Consider the following 18,788-nt stretch of genomic DNA (forward strand, 5'->3'; position numbering starts at 1 on the left):
CGTCAAAGTGCAAGTAGATAAATAGGTACCGCTCCAGCGGGAAGGTAAACGGTGTTTCTGTGCACTGCTCTGGTTCGCCAGAAGCGGCTTAGTCATGCTGGCCACATGACCCAGAAGTTGTACGCCGGCTCCCTTGGCCAATAAAGCGAGATGAGTGCCGCAACCTCAGAGTCGGTCACGACTGGACCTAATGGTCAGGGGTCCCTTTACCCTTTACCTTTTTATATCGTTGACAAAATTGAGATTGTGGGGTTGAGCACAGCAAGATGAAATTCAGTAAACACAAGAGTTCATTCTGGCTTGGCCAAGTGACAACTTAGGGAAAAAAGGGGACATTTCTATTTGTCCAGGTTAGCCTGGGGCAAAGCTTACTTCTATGAAAGCTTGTAAGGTAGCTCTTTACCTTGACTTATGAGATGTTTATGAAATTCTTACTTTGATTTATGCACAGAGCCCCTCCGAATGCTATGACTCATCAAATCCTAATAAAATAAAAATAATTAATAATAATAATCCCACATCAATATGACTGGTTTTACTATTTATGTAGGGTTGCCATACGTATGAGAATTCCTGAACATGTCCTACATGTTTTGGGTGTCCTACATGCCCACCCAGGAGGAATTTTACATTTTAAAACAAATGTCCTGGATTTGGGGTTTAAGTGTGGGTGGGTGACTCTGGCGCAGGTGACTGGGCTCTGCCATGGGTGGAGGGGCTATCAGAGAATTGCCTTTAAAAAGCTCAACAACTTTTTGTGTCTGCATTTTTACCTCTTGAAATATGGCAACCCTAATTTCTGTATTAAGTCTGACTTTTTCAGGGTGGATAACTACATTCTTTTAGGTGGTTTATCTTTCAAACAAACCTATGAGGTAGGCCTCTATCTTTGCTAGTTACAGGTGGAGCAATGTCTATTTATACCCCATCCCCCATATCCTCACTCTTTCATCAACCAAGCCAGGTGGGGTACAAATGATATAAGAATTGTTGTTATTATTATTAGCTGCAGGGTGTAAGTTTTCCCCAGTCTCCGATTGGCTTCCAAACAGCTGGAGCCTTTTGATAATATTTATTGGCAGCCACCTGCTAACAGCTGCCTCGCAACACCTGGCTGTGTTCTAACTGGAAGGGAGGAACAGCTGCTGAAGAATCTAGCAGGTGGAAAGGCGGGCTTGTCTTTCTCTTTCCTCCCGACGTCAAAGGACACCCAGTGGATGGGTAAGAAGACCTCTTGCTTTGCTCCACCCCACCCTGCTCCCTTATTTTGAAACTCAAAATGCCAGAAAGATTGAAATTATGTCCATAGTTGTGGTTGTTGTTGGCATCTGTCTGTCTCAAGAGATAATGGAGTTTGCCTCCCTTCCCTCTAGAAACCACCTTTTTGACCATTGGGCCCTCTGTTGGTCTCGTCCACCCCATCCTCCGGAGCCTGTCTTTGCATGCAGGAGAAATCCCTAACTCTGTGAGGGTTTGAGACCCATCAGCTACCCTTTCTTGGTTTAGTTGGCCAGTCAGAAGCTGTTTGCCAGGGTGTGGCTGCTGTTGCATGCTGACAGCTTCTAGGAGCCACAGGTAAGAGCTGAGTGCAGGGTGGAGGCCAAAGGTGGCCAAACTTGCACATGTTGGCACATCACTTGCTTTTAACTTGCTGAGATAGAAAACCAGGAGCATGAAAAGCTAGGGTAGTGGAGGAAGACATATAAGCTTCCTTGCTGATTTGGTTGCACATAATCTTCCTATAAAATCCTGTCTGGTGTTGTTGTTGTTATCATTTATCATTGCAGAATTATTTAATACTGTACAGTAATCTGTAAACTTGCATCCAGTTTATAAAAAAGAATCATTTTAAGAAGAAAAGTCCTGGGAAGTGCTCATTTTACACTGTAGTTATAATACCGAGCCATATATGTGTTTGTGTATGTACAGTATATGTATACTTTACTCACACCTCTGTTATACTGAATATCATTTTTGCTTGCAGTCAGCTGCCTTGGTGGCCTGAGATCAGGCAGGAAAGGCAGAATAGAAACATTTTAGATAATATGTACAAAAGCAAATTATTTGTAATCAATGCACAGGCTGCAGGGTGTGGCCTTCCAGATGTTGGACTCTACTCCCATTGGCCCTGGCCAGCATAGACAATAGTCAGGGATGATGGGAAGTGTAGTACAACAACATTCGGAGGACAACAGCTTTCCCACCCTTGTCTTACTGGGACAGGCACTTTCTGCCACACAATGGAGCACCAGTGTAAAAATGATTAGATGTGGCTGATGTAACAGAGTTTGCAGTTTTCCGGCAATAGAATACAAGTTATCAGGGAATCTGTATACATTGACAACCCTTCTACACTACATTTGTTTTCAGGAACAGATGGAGTTTTCATTCCCATGACTTCATCTGTGTGGTCCTTCCCTTCACGGAAAAGGAGAGCGAGAGCGAGAGAAACAGCTTGGTTGCATCACTCTGCTGGGAACAGGGGGCCAGGGCAATGACATGAGAGCTCAAGAATGAAGCACAGATTTCACACAAGCGTGGAGAGAAGAGTTGATTTCGTTTCTCCTCTCCCCCCTTCCCTTCTTCATGGTAGTTCTACATCTATATCCCGTCAGTAAATTCCCAGCATTTCACTTAAACCTGACCCTAAAAGAACGAGGAGCTGACATCCCAGGCAAAACAGTCCTGTGCATCCATCCTTTAGTTTAGAACACTCACCTAAGAATGGTAGGTAAATGTGGTGAAGTAGACGGAGCGCTAGACTTGGAAGTCCTGGCTGCAAATCCCCACTCAGCCAGAAATCTCACTGGTGACTGAGGTTTTTGAATGTATGGTCCCGTTCAAACATCACAGTAGCTGGGTTTGTACACGGCACAAAGCAGCGGAGGAATGACAAGGGTGCTGGGAGTTGTTTGGAGCACCTTAACAAATTACAGCTCCCAGAATCCTTTGGGGGAAGTCATGCAGCGGCAGTGCATACCATTTCGCTGCTTGAGGCAAAACAGGAAGTGCTGCCCTCTTCTGCACCACCTCGGCCACTCACCTGCCACTGCCAGCATTATCTCCCTGGAAATCTCACAAGACTTCTCACACTCTGTGTGATCTCATTAGATTTGGGCAAGACATCACAGGAAATTGGTGCCAATGCCAGCTCCATTTCTCCGCCAGTGGCAGGTGGGCGGGGCACCTGTGGGGGCACTGTCTCAGGGGCTTCTGCTGCCTGTGGGGGTTGCCTCACCCCACATCAGGGGTGGGTCTACCCTGAAGCCATGACTGTTTAAAGTGGTATTGTCATGCTTTGGTGCAAGTATGGCCTAAGCTATACTTAGAGCAGGCCCATTGAAATCAATGGTGCTTAAGTCCATTGTTTCAGTGGGTATTTCTCTTGAGTATGGCTCTTCAGAGGAGATCATGTTTCCATGAGCACTTGAACCAAAGCAGAAGATTCCTCCATAGACTTTCATCATTCCATTCTCTAGCTTGTGTTTTAGAGATGTCACTATATGTGCATTTATTGAAGGTCTAAATCAATTTGATCTGCTGGCAACTCTTTTGTTATCATTAATAGTTCTAATATATATATGTACCAGACATGGACAAAGAATTGTGATATAACCTCCCTTCTCCTCCACCCCTTTGGCCCCCCTCAGCATAATGAATTAGGGCTTTGTGTCATTCCACGCACATAAACAAAATTGCTTTGGTGATACCTGCAGAGAATTGTTCTTTTTTTTACTAGCCATTTTGCATTTGTGTTTAACTGAGACACAACCATACAACGTTCTTCTTGTTTAATATTCAGCAGAAATATATTTCCACAACAGCCTTGAAACTCAAAGCTCCTCCAGTTGACCTGTTTATTGAGCATTCAACCAGATTTGCTTGGCCAAACCTTATGTGGAGGTTAATCTGACTTCTGCTCCTCATTGAGCATTCATCCACAATTCACCCTTGTTTTGGCATGCAATCGAGTCCTTCCTGCAAAATAGCAACAGTCTGGGGGCGACCCTAAGAATCCTTCCTTCTAAATGCTGTGGGTATCAGAGCATTTTGGTTTTTGTGTGGTATGAAACTCCTCCATTCACTAGGCAACAAAAAGTTGTTGTTTCTTTAAGTGCTGCGAAAATGTGGTACCTCGCAAAGAGAGAGTGAAAGAACATGAAGCGTCAGCTGTTGCTTTTGCTGTTTTTATCATATTTTGCTGTTGCTGTTTTTATTGCTTTTATTTGCTGTTTTGTTTTTGTTGTTGTTTAGCTGTATTGCCTATATTCCCTCTATGGATTTTAAATGTTGGCCTATGATGTCTTGGGAATGGAGGCAAGATATGGGATATAAATATAATGATGATATGTGCACCATAAAATAATTTCACATGTACTGCCCCCCCCCAAATAGAATTTGAATAACAGGCCATTGTCAGCATTAGGGAACATAAAGATGTGGCGCCGGATGGGTACAAGTGTGTAGAGGAGGTATAGACCCATCCTCCAGAGTCCTTCAGGTAATGGGCTCCAATAATGAGAGCCAACATGGTGTAGTGGTTAGAGTGTTGGACTAGGACCTGGGAGAGCAGGGTTCAAATCCCTGATCTCTTTAGTCACAGTCTAACCTACCTCGCAAGGGTGTTGTGATTAAAAAATGGGGGCGGGGAGGAGAGCCATGTATGCCACCTTGAGCTCCTTGGAGAAAGGTGGGATATAAATGCACCAGCTAAATAAATGGAAGGACGAATCAAAATAATTAACATTATTAGAGAACATAAAAATGGAGGTGGCGCAGGATGGGAACACGTGTAGAACAGGTGCGGAACCTCTGGCTCTCCAGGTGTTGCCGAACTCCAATAATTAATCTGTATCTCCCCCAGCCTCTCCCTGAGCAGACACTTCCTATGGGAGAAATGGAAGAATTCCTGCTTCCTCCTCCCGCCCCCCGGCATTCGAATTACAAGGCGAGCTCCGCGAGCCTCCGGTTGTTGTAGTTGGCGATTGCTGCCCGTAGGTGGCCCTCTAAACCCTCGCCTAAAGTGGACAGAGGCGGCAACTTCTGTGAGGCGGGGAATTCAAGCTCTTTAAAGGAAGGGAAAGCAGCGGCGACCTTTAGAGGGGCGAGGGGGACGGAGGGGCAGCAGCCCGAGGCGTCTCGGAGAGGGCACTGGAGGGGGCGTTGCGAAGAGGGCGAGCCAGGTGCCCCCCAGGCAGCCAGAGCCGCCAGCCGAAAGAACCGAAGGACTTTGGCAGCCTTGATAGGAGAGTTTTGTCCAACAGAAGACCCAGGAAATTGCCCTGTGTCATTTGGTTGGAGCTTTTCAGTCGAAGGAAAAATAGTTCCCCGAGTCCCTTGACTTAAACCTTTCTAAATTGTAGGGGACCATCCCATGATATTTTTTCTGCCTCTCCAAAAAGAGGCAATTGATAAATCCATTGGAAACTCAGGGCCTTGACTTGGTGAGGTGTGTGGGTACCATAGTGTTTACTTTTCTTTTTATCTTTTTCTGTTATTATTATTTATTATTTAATTGAAGAAGCCTGACAGTCTTGACTGGGTCTGCCCTGAAAAAGTAAACAAGCCAGGCATTGCTGGGAAGAGCAGTGGATAATTTCTTCCTGCACTCCATTCTTCCTTTCTGGAATCCCCCCCCGGAATATCGACTGCTGCCCATCTGAAGGTCCACAGCTTCGTCTTTGCCCTGTTCTTCTTGAGGAGCTTTTGCCAAGGCCTAAATCCAGGAGTCTTGTCTCTATAGAAACTACCAGCGTGCTTGTGTGCCGGAAGATGGCTGGACCCCTCCTTTCCAGCTGTCCACTTCGATTACTAGCCATGGGGCTGCTAGCAATGACTTTTTGTGCCAGCTCTATGGAAACCGAAAAACATGGAAACAGAAGGAGCCAGGAGAAGAAATCCGGATGGAATGACTCTCTCACGGGACAAAAAACAAGCAGCCCTCCCTTGTCATCATCCAATGACCCGGTAAGGACAAATGCTACTCTCAGCTCACTATTTGGGGTGTCTTTAACCCATGCCTTAATTGAAGTAAACTTTCTCCTTTGAATTTAGCCTGCAAGGGCTAAAAATAGGGGTAGAGAACGGAGGAAAGAAAGTTGTGTGCAAGTAAGAAAGAGTAGGTTTTGCTTTGGAACGTCATGTAGGGGAATATTTGCACAGGCAAGTGTGAATGTATGTCTCCTTCTTTTGCAAATAGTCTACTCCTATGTGATCCTATGTGCAGGTAGTTACTTGGTAATAGTTCCTACCGAGCTCAGTGGAACTAGGTATGTATAGCCACAATCCATTTTACTTCTGTTTTATGTGTGTTGCCATTTCAATGTGGGTTAAAATACTTCTGTTTTAAAAAGTGGTGGCCCTAGTATGCCCACATGCTTATCTTTCACTGAGTAAAGGAAGAACACTTTGCCCATTTTCCAGCTAGTAGTAACACTTTGAAATACCACTCCTTTCTCTAGATTGTTCAGATGTACAGCTCAAGGGATAGCAACCTATATACTTGAGCAGAAAGGAGAGAGGGTGCTAACACTTTCCTAACTGCCCCCTCGTCCTGCAACATGGAGATGCTCCACTTTGACTGGTCTTAGTCTACAGCAGAGATGGGGAACCTGTGGCCTTTCATCTGTTGCTAGACTACAAGTCCCATCATCCTCTGACCATTGGATATGCTTACTGAGGAGCTAGAAGTCCAACAACATACGGAGAACTGCAAGTTATCTAGCCATCCTTGCACGGGTGCCAACTTGAATAATATACCCTTCAAAATCAATCACAAGGCGCAGCGTATACACACCATTTGAATGGCAATGCCCATCAACTTTGGGGGCCCTGGCCCCTCAAATATTTTATTAGGGGGCCGAAGAGACCTCGGCCCCTAGAAATTGGCTCCTATGCATCCTTGCTTCACAGCAATCGCAGTAGACCAACTATAGAAGATATGTGAATTCTTGGAATTACACTGAATTCTACTAGCAAAGAATGCAGCTGGCCAATCTACTGGCATTACAGGGGGTCAGACTAGATGAGCCTTGGAGTCCCTTCCAACTCTACAATTCTATGATTCAAAGATGTTTTGAAATGGAGCTATTTCCTCTGGTATGAGAGAAAGGCCCAAGACATCTGCACTTGTTAATATGGAAATCATATAGTCAAGCATGACAGCAGTATGCACTTCTTAACATGTTACCCAGACCCTCTCTGGCCATCTCCCAACCATTCCCTTTCCTAGGGAACTGATTAAATCAATTAAGCAGGGGCATTTGCAAAGACCGAGGGCATCTGCCAGCACAAAAACATCTGGCAAAGTATTCTTGCTGCAGAATAATGTAACATTCAGCTTTCTATAGGCAACTTCAGCAGTAAACCGAATCACGGCAAGTAAGGCAGATGATGGAGTGTGTGTATGGGTTTGTGTTGTAGGAGGGAGGGGGAGATCCTGTAGGATGCCCCTGCCCTGCCTACTTTCAGTGCATGAGGAAATGCGGCTGTAAAAGGTTCCCCTTCTCTGATGTTGGCTGAAGGAAGCACGACTGACACATGGATACAGCAGACCTTATGAAGATGCTGAGCAAAGATAATCCTCAACGTATGTTTTTGGGACAATGTGGGGGGTGTGTGTTTGTGTTCCTGGTTGTCTCTGCCTTTCACATGCCTTTTCTTTGACTTCTCATTACATAAAGGAAACTGCTGCAGGAAAGATTCGCAGGGATGAATCCCGGGCTGCTTGGATGCTTCTTATGAACAACGGGGTGAACAATAAAAAAAGAAGCAAAAATAAAGCCAAAAAGTTCAAGGTAAGCAATATTAACAGTGTCCTCATCTTGACTCACTTGTCTTCAAAGTCTGTTCAGATAAGGGATTCTGAGACTCTTTTCATACTCTGTTTTCATGTCTGCTGTGCACTCACTGCGTTTCCAGCACAGCTCTTTAATCAGTGTTCACATGACATTATCCAAAATGGATATGTATAAAATATCACTGTTTTATGAGTTGTTTCTCAAACCAGGCTCATGCTGATTGAAATCTTAAGCTGTTCCTAATTCATCTCCAGTCAGGGTGTAAACACCTTTGCATGGGGGGAAACTACAGAAATGAATCTGACACTAATGAAACTGTGCTGATGTGTACAGTGGGTGAGGGGGGCGACTGTGGGTAACTCCCCCCCCCAAAAAATAACCCTTCACTGCACTGCACTGTAAGGTGGTAATGCAAACATGTCCTCAGATTGACATTCTGAGCCTTCCTAACTGTTGGAGCCTCCCTAAATTTAACCAAGACAATTTAAAGTCCACCCCCCCCTCAAGCAGTGGTTCATGGCTGCATGCACTTTAAGAGACACAGAGAAATTGCTGCACAGAAATGAAAACCTTGTGAAAGAAAGAATGCTCCCTCTAGCAATAGTGTTTTACCAAATCCCACTCATAGGATCTTCAGCATACAAATTCCTAGAGTATGGTCTGACAGGGATATGAGGAGTGTGTGGGAACAACATATACACCATCTTTGGTTCCATGAGAGAAGAAAGGCCGAATATAAATGTACAAGGTCTGTTGTGTTGCGTTGTGTTGTGCTGGTTAGAGTGTTGGACCAGGACCTGGGAAATGAGGGTTCAAATCCCCAGTTAGTCATTAGGTGACCTTGGGTCAGAAACTTGTCTTTCTACCTAGTGTACCCCACAGGGTTGTTTTGAGGATAAAACAGGAGAACCTATGTGCCGCCTTGAACACTCTGGAGGAAAGGTGGGATTAAAATGCAATAACAGTAAAATAAATAGAAGGTGAATATTTATTTCATGAATGGCTTGGGGAGAGGGAGTCATGTTGATGTTGATATGAGACGTATCTTCCCATGTGAACCTTTGCAAGTGAAAAGGACCTTTCTCTTCCCTCCTAGTACTGGAGCCCCTTTCAGGCAATTAAGTAAAGCATCTTGAAGCAAGAGCACATCAAACAATCAGAAGCAGCCTTTAGGAGCCCAGAGACTGAGAGTTGATGATAGCTAGACAGACAATAGGTTTGGTGGTTGATGTGAATAAATATGGATCTAAAATACTGTCCTCCATTTCTTTCGCTTCTAGTTTGGCATTCCAGGACCTCCTGGTCCACCAGGACCCCCTGGAGCCTTAATCACCCAGGAGGAGCTGCTGAGAGAATTCAGATTGCTGCTTAAAGGTATGGAGGTTGTTGCTCTCCAAGCAAACATACCTTGTTTGCCTTAGGCACAGAATAATGAATTGGGCCCTTAATAATAGGTGACATTATTTTATTTGACATTATTGTTGTCTTAATGTACCTGCTGGGTTTTGATGGAGACTTTACTTTCGGAGGTCTACTCTTGAGGACTAAGATACGCTTAAAATATGATATTAGATTCCAGCATTACAGGGGGTTGGACTAGATGACCCTTGTGGTCCCTGCCAACTCTACAATTCTATGATTCTCTGTTGTTGGGGTTATTTGCCCTGGCTTTGGATTTCTTTAAACCACAAACATGATTAAACTTGCAATTAAAACTGTGGCTGTTGGCAAGGTCAAGAATATTAATCCAATAAAAATAATTTATTATTTATACCCCACCCATCTGGCTGAGTTTCCCCAACCACTCTGGGTGGCTTCCAGTCGAGTGTTAAAAACAATAGAGCATTAAATATTATCCAAGATTGCAATATCCAAGTTAAAAAGGTATATTCTAAGAGGAGTGCAATCCATGCCACTTTTCTGCTGTTAGAATTCAGATTCAGTCAGTGTTTTGTGTGTGTGATGGTACGTATCACCAGTATAGATTACCAGCTCCCCTTCTTCTGCTGCCCATGGCAGCCATTATGCAAATTCCAAGTGGACCTTCTAGGATACTGGTTTTCATATACAGGAATTCCTCCAAGAATTCTGCTATTACACAGGCCTCTAAGACTTCAGTAACTTCAACCTTGCATCTTCTCCAGCCAAAGCTGGTAGGGAAACTCAGAGGTGAAGCGTGGGGGTGGGTGGGCAGGGGCCCATGGCCCTGGGCATACATGTCTGATAGGGCACAACCAGGCGCCCCCACTACAGGTTCCTGCGGGGAGGCAAGGGAAGCCAAGCCACATCCGCGCTGGGCCTTCGGAGCTGGGGCAGTGGTAGTAGTAGAAGAGGAGGAGTTTGGATTTGATATCCCGCCTTATCACTACCCGAAGGAGTCTCAAAGTGGCTAACATTCTCCTTTCCCTTCCTCCCCCACAACACACACTCTGTGAGGTGAGTGGGGCTGAGAGACTTCAAAGAAGTGTGACTGGACCAAGGTCACCCAGCAGCTGCATGTGGAGGAGCGGGGATGCCAGCCCGGTTCCCCAGATTACAAGACTACCGCTCTTAACCACTACACCACAGTGGCTCTCCTCCTCCTCATAGTGCCTCCTTCTCCTCATTGCCGGTATCCTGATGATCCCCCAGCCCCTGGGGAGGGAGGGTGTAGCATCTTGTGCTCCCCTTTGCTGCCCAACGACTCATCCCCTGGCCACGATGCTGCCTCAGCTCTTCTGGGGCTCCCTGGGGGCTGTGCCCTGGCCCACTGGTCATACTGCTTGTGAGTTACAGTCCACCATCTAGATTGCCCCCCCCCATTTCTCCACCCTTGCAATCCAATTGGATTCTGCCATAACATCATCATGCTCAGATTCACCACTAAGCAGAAGTCAATGAAGGGGAGCCGACCGAGGATGTCATGCACTAGACATTAAGGAGCAGGTGTGGCCTAGCAGTAGTCACGTTTTCCCTTCCCCACCCATGGATCTGAGCTACAGTCACCAGGATCCTAGCAAAGATTTCCACTCTTAAACTGTGGGATTTGTTACCACAAAGATGTAGTGATAGCCACCCATGGAGGTTGCTTTAAAAGGGCCTTAACTTCCATGAATTTGCCTAACAGTTATCACTAGCCATGATAGCTATGTACTACATCTGATGCTGGTGCCAAAAGTGTCTGTGAGTACTTGTTGAAAATCACATGGGAAGATTGCTGATCCTGCCTGTGAATTTCCCTTGGGCATCTAGCTGGCCACTGTGAGAACGGAATGTTGGACTTGTTGGAGCTCTGGTCTGATCCTGCAAACTCTTAAGTCCAGTATTTTTACTGCTCTAGAAACAGGTGAACATACATTCCAATGAGCCAGCTGTCCAAAATAATACAGATTCACAAAGTCTTGGGACTTCCAGTGTTAAGATGGCTATAGGCATATTGACTAGTGTGACCTTGTTGTGTTTGAAAGCAAGTAGGTGCAGGTTTGGACTTACAGAGAACATGAGTGGGCCCATGTAATGGGACTTTGTGTTTTGGCTGCTCAGGTGTAATCAGGGAAAGGGAAAGGATCAGTCAGAAAGCCTGTGACAACTGCCAAGAAGACGACGACGACAGGTCCAGAGAAGATAACTTTCTGGCCCAGATTAGTGGACCACTTCTAGAAAGCAGGGAGCATGGGCGAGTGCAAGCAGCTTTCCATTGTCGGACCCGGAGAAACATTTCAATTGAACGGCGGTCATTGCAAGAGCTTCAGTTCTATTACATAGTGAGTAGCTTGGTGTCATTTCTTCTTGCAAATGTCAGCAAAAGGGAAGGTAGTTTTTGCTTCAGTATCCCTAACAAGACAACCAACCCTATAAATCCTGTCTTAAAACTATCCCCAATCTCCTGATTTCTAAGGGTATTGGAGTGTGTTCTGCAACTGATGATCTAAATAATTGAAACCTGGTTTTCCAGAATTTAAGTTGTCCCTGGAAAAAATGTTTAGATACACAATAAAAACTCTGGAAGCTGCCACCATTGATGGAGAAACATCTGGGCACCAGGCTCTGAATTTGTTTGGCCAAGCTAGACATAGGTCCCCTGTTATAAAATATTGCCATATTTTGTTGTTCATCTCATAACTATGCATCCCTCTTAAGTATGTTCACAAGTGATCCATGTTCGGTCCCTTTTCCCTTTCTTGAAGGGCGTTCTTCAGCGCTCTACTTCCATGCACCACAGGGAAAGCTGGAACAATTTTCTCCTCCGCTTCATAATCCTGTTGTTGTTGTTGTTGTTGTTGTGCGTAGCCTAAAAAAGAAGAGATGTTCCACCGTGGCCTAGGGCTAAACCTTAACAATGGACAATACATAGCACCTTTCAGTGGATACTACATCTTCACTGCCACGTTGCATATTGGTAAGTGTTTAACTTAAAGCAATACCGTGTTGGGTTCTTCAAGATAGAAATGCTAAGCAACTTGGAGCTGGCAGTTAATTATCCCCACCCCACTCTCTTACCAATGTTTTTAAAGAAAAGTGCACATTCTACAAATAAGAATCTGGAAGCACTATGGAGTTTGATGTTATCAACTCCAGTTCTGTAAACATCTTGGGTAATAATGTAGCCCTGAATTCAAGAAGAAACGTAGCAGGGGAGGATTCTGTAAGCATCTTTAGTAATGACATAAAAAGTTGACTTTGCAGTGTAATGTTAGTGTTGGAATTTGCTTATCAGTTTCAAGTGGATGTCTGATTTCAGCTGAGCATTCTCTGGGGTAAGCTGAATAGCAGCATAAAGGTTGCATATTGAGCAGAGCAAAGTTCAGTGAAGCTCTGAACCTTGGGTAGGCCTTTTAGACACTGTCAGATAGCCTCCAGCTGCTGGGGTCAAGGATTGCAGCCCAGCAGCAAGCCTCCTCTGTCCTCTGGCCTGACTAGTTGCTGCCTTTTACAGTTCCAGAGATTCAGCTAAAGAAGAACCAGCCCCGCACCCGCGAACGCCTGCGCTTGCTGATCTGCGTTGAGTCCCTCTGCCGACAGAACATGTGAGTGTGTGGAGTAGAAATAGTATTGTTTAGGAAAGCAGCCAGCTAGAATTTCTTTCCGTTCCAATTCATTTCCACTCTGCTACATGCTCTTGCTTTCTGTTTTACCGTATGAAATTCATTTAATTTCAACTCTGTTGTAAGCTACCCTGAGAAGCCTATAAATGAGGAAATAGTAACTTCCTTCTTGACCTACCTTGAAGGCTGAATATACATAGATTTTCATATATATTCTTACTCTCCAAGAAAACTTATTGGGCTGGTTATGTGCTAAGCAACTAGTAACTGCCTGCAGAGGAGGTCTGAATCCAAACTATACCTGCAAGCTGACTTCAGAGGGGCTCACTGGATTACAATGAGCCTCTTTGAACTTTGACAGGTGTTAAGGTTGGTCCAGGGAAGGATGAAGGATCTGGCCGCACTCCTGAACTAGTCCAAATGATACACAGTGAACACTGATGAATGAGGATTCAGACCCACTCACCCACATCCAAACCTAACTCTTTCCAGTGCACCCACCATTCATCAATTAAAGTGGTGGATGGCCTACCCTGTTATTTTCTAGGATTGTTCATGTTGATGAAGTGTCTTTTGCTTTCAGTTCTCTGGAAACAGTGAGCAGGTTGGACAGAAACAATGAACATTTCACAATTTCAATCCATGGAATTCTATTCCTGCAGGTGAGTAAAATCTATGAAGAAAAGTTGTAAGATGTTGTCATAACCAGCAGTGCTTAGTGACACAAATCTGGCAAAACACCTGCATTTTGTTCTCTCTCCTGAATAAAAAATGCAGGCAACAGCTATTAAACACAGGCTTCCCTATAGCCGTTGAGTAACTGGAGGCCTTTTATCATGAAATTATAAAACAATTTGCTACAAGCAAAGTATGCAGCCTCTTTAAAAAGTAGGATAGGCAGCATTTGCAGATGACCTAGTTTTGACACTACAACAGCCAGAAACTAGTACAAAAAGAGTTTTGGAACTTATTGAAATATTTGGTCAGGTAGCAGGTTTTAAATTGAATAAACACAAGACAAAGGTGTTGGAAAAAAATCTTACGGTGGGGGAAAAAGATAGTTTTCAAAGGGAAACGGGTTTGGAAATTACTAAAAAGGTAAAATATCTGGGGGTGAACTTAACATCTAAGAATGTGAATCTATTTAAAGATATTTATGAGAAATGCTGGGCTGAAGTGAAGAAAGATTTCGATATATGGTCAAGATTGAGACTTTCCTTGTTAGGCCGAATTGCTGTAATTAAGATGAATGTATTGCCGAGATTGTTGTTTTTGTTCCAGACATTGCAAATTTTAGATAAGATGGACTGTTTCAAGAAGTGGCAGAAAGATATATCTAAATTTGTCTGGCAGGGCAAGAAACCCAGAATTAAATTTAAGATTTTGACTGATGCAAAGGATAGAGGGGGCTTTGCCCTGCCGGACTTAAAACTTTATTATGAAGCAGCAGCTTTTTGCTGGCTGAAACCATGGCTACTTCTTGAGAATACAGACATTCTGGACCTGGAAGGTTATGATAATAGCTTTGGTTGGCATGCATATTTATGGTATGACAAGGTAAAGGTACATAGAAATTTTAAAAATCATATTATTAGGAAAGCATTGTATAATGTATGGAATCGATACAAAGATTTGTTTGAAAGTAAAACCCCCAGGTGGCTGTCACCAATGGAAGCTAAGGCGGTAAAAAGATTGAACATGGATACAGACTGGCCAAAATATTGTGAAATTGTAGAATATGATGGTGAAAAGCTGAAACTACAGAGTTTTGAGAAATTGAAACCTAAAGTCCGAGACTGGTTACATTATTACCAGATTAATGAAACTTTTAAGCAGGACAGAAAACTAGGATTTCAGAAGGAGAGGTCAAAGTTAGAAACAGAATTGCTAGAACCCAATACTAAGAATTTGTCTAGAATGTATAATCTGCTGCTAAAATGGAACACACAAGATGAAATGGTTAAATCAGTCATGATTAAGTGGGCACAAGATATTGGTCATGATATTATGTTTGCTGACTGGGAGCAGTTATGGACCACAGGTATTAAATTTACGGCATGTAGTGCCCTGAAAGAGAACATAATGAAAATGATCTATAGGTGGTACATGACCCCAGTCAAGCTTGCAAAGATATATCATTTGCCCAATAACAATTGCTGGAAGTGTAATGAATGTGAAGGAACTTTTTATCACCTTTGGTGGACCTGCCCAAAGATTAAGGCCTACTGGGAAATGATCTATAATGAAATTAAGAAAATCCTTAAGTGGACATTTGTAAAGAAACCGGAGGCTTTTCTCTTGGGCATGGTCGGCCAATTGGTACCAAAGAAAGATAGGACCTTTTTTATGTACGCAACAACAGCAGCAAGAATCCTCTTGGCGAAGTATTGGAAGACTAAAGAACTACCTACTCTGGAAGAATGGCAGACCAAGGTGACTGAATTTATGGGACTGGCAGAGATGACCGGCAGAATCCGTGACCAGAAGAAAGAGACAGTGGAGGAGGACTGGAAAAAATTTAAAATCTATCTTAAAAATTGTTGTAAAATTTCGGAATGTTAAGATGTCAGGGGATTGGACACTAAGAATTACAGCTATAAATCGAAATTTATAAAGCAGAAACTCTTTTTAAAGAGAATTAAATATAAAAATGGGATGAAGAATTGCTAAAAATTTTGAAATTTGGATGCAGTGAAGGGGAGGTTTGGGGAAGTCGCATTATGTTTGTTTTGTTTTTTCTTTATGTTGTAAAATCAATAAAAATTATTATAAAAAAAAAAAAAAAAAAAAGTAGGATAGGCACTAGGTATATCTGAACAATCCTAGGGACGGCACCAATTTTGGCATAGAAACCTGTCTTGCTTTGCTTACCCACTTTTATCTTCTCTGTTCCAGGCTGGCCAGTATGCTTCAGTTTTTGTAGACAATGCAACAGGATCCACCCTCACTGTTCGAAGTGGGTCTGACTTTGGTGCTGTCCTCTTGGGCATTTGATTGGCCCACAGCCAACTATTCTGAAGGTGAACCCTTGCTTTTCATCAGCCCCTAAGCTACATTTCTCTCATTCAATCAAGTGCCTGGAGCTGGTAAGCACCAGAACAAAGCACTATAGCTGTTGATGCAAAGCTAGCAAACCTCCACTGCTGTTTACTGGTTAAGCATACCAAGGTGAAGAATTGGATTTGAGAAAAATGGCCCAGCATCTAGTAAAACTGATTAAAAGGATGCATCAAGTGTTAACGGGGTAGATGCAACTCAGCTAGAAGTTCCTCCTATTCCTGAATGTCTGTTGTTTGATTCTTAAAATTATGCAAACTGTTTGCAGTGGTTCTCAAAAACTAGGTTCTTCATGGAAGCATACATGCTGTTTTGTGCTCAACAGAAATGCCTTAGCAAAGGATTATATATTTTTTGGAATATCTTTTACTATCTCATTGGTTCATAGGTCTTCTAAGTTAAAAGTGCTAACTTTTGTTGATTCTCTGCCTGTCTGGTGACTTCCTCAACCACAAGCAGAATTTGCCTATTGCTTTGTGCTGCATGGTGCCCAATATCCATTGCTAACTTTCAATTAACGGTGGGTAGATTGGCTACCATATTTAGAGCAGGGTTTTAAAAAGAAAGAGATGGTAGGCTATTTATTGAGTCCACTGTTAGCCAGAGGCTTTCTATTGCCTTAGGTCAATTAGATTGCACTGTCCATTTAGCATGAAGCCCAACAGACAGAGTGCCCAGCTTTAGTGCCACGTATTTTGAACCTAACTACGTGACGAGGGAAGAGATGGTTATTTCCATTTCTTAGTAACTGTCCTAATTTTCTCTGAGGCTGTGTACACCCTAAAGTACGATATCCAAGAATTGCGAATGCAGCACCACCCTCTTCTATTATTGTAACCTTGGGCACGTAGGCAGACATTAGAACTGCTCCTGTGTGGTTTTTTTAAGTGTGTGGGATGAACACATACCCTTATCTATTTTAGCCTGAGAAGTTACTTGTGTAACAGGTTGCCCCAGCTGCTCTATTTTATATAATCAGTCCCTGCAAGTCATCGTGGAAATTTTCATAAGGGAGCACCACCTCTGCTTCAACAAGATTTGTTTCTTCGATAATTTCTTACAAGATCAGTTTAAATAGATCAGTTTAAAATAGGACAGTTCAGAATGCAGAAAGCCATGTTTCAGTTAGTACATAGTGCTGTGGAAAAACTGACTGCATCAAGAAATCTAGCAAGGCAAGAAGGAGTTCTTGATAGTTGAATCTTTCTACATGCAAGGATTAGTTTTAATATAGAGTAACACTGACAAGTAAGCTGCTCCCCTTGCCCTTCATTCCTTTTTCCTCTTGAAGAATAAGGAACAGGGAAAGTTTATTTCCCTCAAAGCCAAAACAATTCTTAAGAGGCAGAGCATACTGAAAAGAATTCTGGGCAGCCAAATATTAAGTTGTTAGGTTTTAGAAAACGCAAATTCTCAGTAAACTGTATACACCCACCCCTTTCCACTTTGGAAATGCCACACAGCCTGATAAGGCCAAGGTGGTGCCCTGCCCTGCAGCACAATCAGCATTAGCCTTCCCACTGAAGCTTCTATTATAAGCAGGTCTATTTATTGCACTATATTAAGAAATATATTTATGCACTTGCTGTTAAATGCATTTTATTTACTTAGAGAAGGAATATACAAAATAACCACGGCTGTAAGAGAAAAAGTGGTGTTTTTTCATAGACTTGCGATACAGAATAGTGCAGGAGGTTACACGTACCACACACCCTTAGTTTTAGAGCTGTTCTTGCATTCTCAGACGTCTGTTTATCTTTCGTTCTGATTGGCTGAGTGTATGTGCATGCACTGACACAAACTGTTGCACCATGGTGTACTTTCTGTAAATTATAATGGATTGGTTTCAAGACAGTTTCTAATTAAAAAATATATGCTTTCCCTTGTATTAATTGGCTTCTTTTGCTAAAGCAACTGCTATGAACTGTTTCAGACAACAGATCCACGATCACAGAGGACATCTGGTGACTGAACTCAAACATGCTCACCACTTGATTGAAAACATCAAGTGGCGACTTGCATAGGAGTGTGTGCCAGAGTTAGCTTATTCAAGGGCCAGTGACTCAGTGTAGAAGCCTCAAGTCATGTAGATGCAGTTATAAAGCAGCCTTAAAAACCTCCCAGAGTTCGTGTTTCATCTTTTGCAAACTGCAACCTTTTAAACTCATAATGACATAGCCCTTATTTGCTATGAAAAATATTAGACCCCTCCTCCCAAAAACGTCACATACAAGTCTCAGCATCACAAAAGTGTGGCTTACTTTTCTATCCCCATCTGATCACATAGCAGATGTAGATTCTACTACGAAGAGCCTGGTGTATTCCCATTTACTCAGGAGTGAGTATACTGGTACAAGTGTGCACAACCTTTACTTTCTATTGACAGATGACAACCAAGGTACATACTAGCTTTTGATACCTACCTTTTGCCAGCAGCAAGAGTATCCCCTCTAAAGAGGTGCAGAGAGCAATCCAGTGGGTTTTGGTGTGAGATCACAGCCCAAAAACTTTCCTGCATGATCCTCTTTTAGCAATTTCCATGCAAAATTTACAGCCGCTTTTTAAAACTCCAGATGGATTATTACAACTGCCTGAAAGGGAAATTCCTGAAAGGCAACTACGAATGCATAGTTAGTTCTCTCAAGCTGTACTGAACTGTTTTGAAATCTGGAGCATCTTTTCAATTAGCAATAATCGTGCCTCGGATTAACCTCATTGCCTACGATACTGCCACTGCGCAAAGCTGAAATCTGGAGCATCTTTTAACTCATGAAGGTCAATACATCATTTCCTTCCTCTGCTTAACCAGCACAAAATGCATGTATTTTGTGCTTAAGGTGCTGGAATACAAAAAACAAGGTGCCTTGTGCAATTCAAGCACTATGAGCATCAACTGTACATTATTTTA

General features: G+C 43.1%; 1 protein-coding gene across 1 annotated transcript; it reads left to right on the top strand.

Moving 5' to 3' along the window:
* Positions 1–4,719: 4,719 nt before the first annotated feature.
* ERFE (erythroferrone) lies at positions 4,720–17,768 on the top strand. The gene is made up of 8 exons (XM_081861739.1): positions 4,720–5,967; positions 7,683–7,796; positions 9,080–9,173; positions 11,322–11,542; positions 12,069–12,177; positions 12,715–12,805; positions 13,407–13,485; positions 15,719–17,768. Exons 1-8 carry the CDS (start codon positions 5,773–5,775, stop codon positions 15,815–15,817), a joined length of 1,002 nt encoding a protein of 333 aa, XP_081717865.1. The 5' UTR covers positions 4,720–5,772; the 3' UTR covers positions 15,818–17,768.
* Positions 17,769–18,788: the final 1,020 nt, after the last annotated feature.

This window comes from Podarcis erhardii, assembly GCF_964252035.2.
Source record: "Podarcis erhardii genome assembly, chromosome: 5".
In the NCBI taxonomy this organism is placed as follows: Eukaryota; Metazoa; Chordata; class Lepidosauria; order Squamata; family Lacertidae; genus Podarcis; species Podarcis erhardii.

Bases quoted from the DNA above. Each gene is read 5' to 3' on its own strand.
- ERFE (XM_081861739.1), top strand. From the start codon at position 5,773: ATGGCTGGACCCCTCCTTTCCAGCTGTCCACTTCGATTACTAGCCATG. The intron at 5,968-7,682 runs GTAAGGACAAAT...CATTACATAAAG, and splicing joins TGTCATCATCCAATGACCCG to GAAACTGCTGCAGGAAAGAT. The intron at 12,806-13,406 runs GTGAGTGTGTGG...TTTTGCTTTCAG, and splicing joins TCCCTCTGCCGACAGAACAT to TTCTCTGGAAACAGTGAGCA.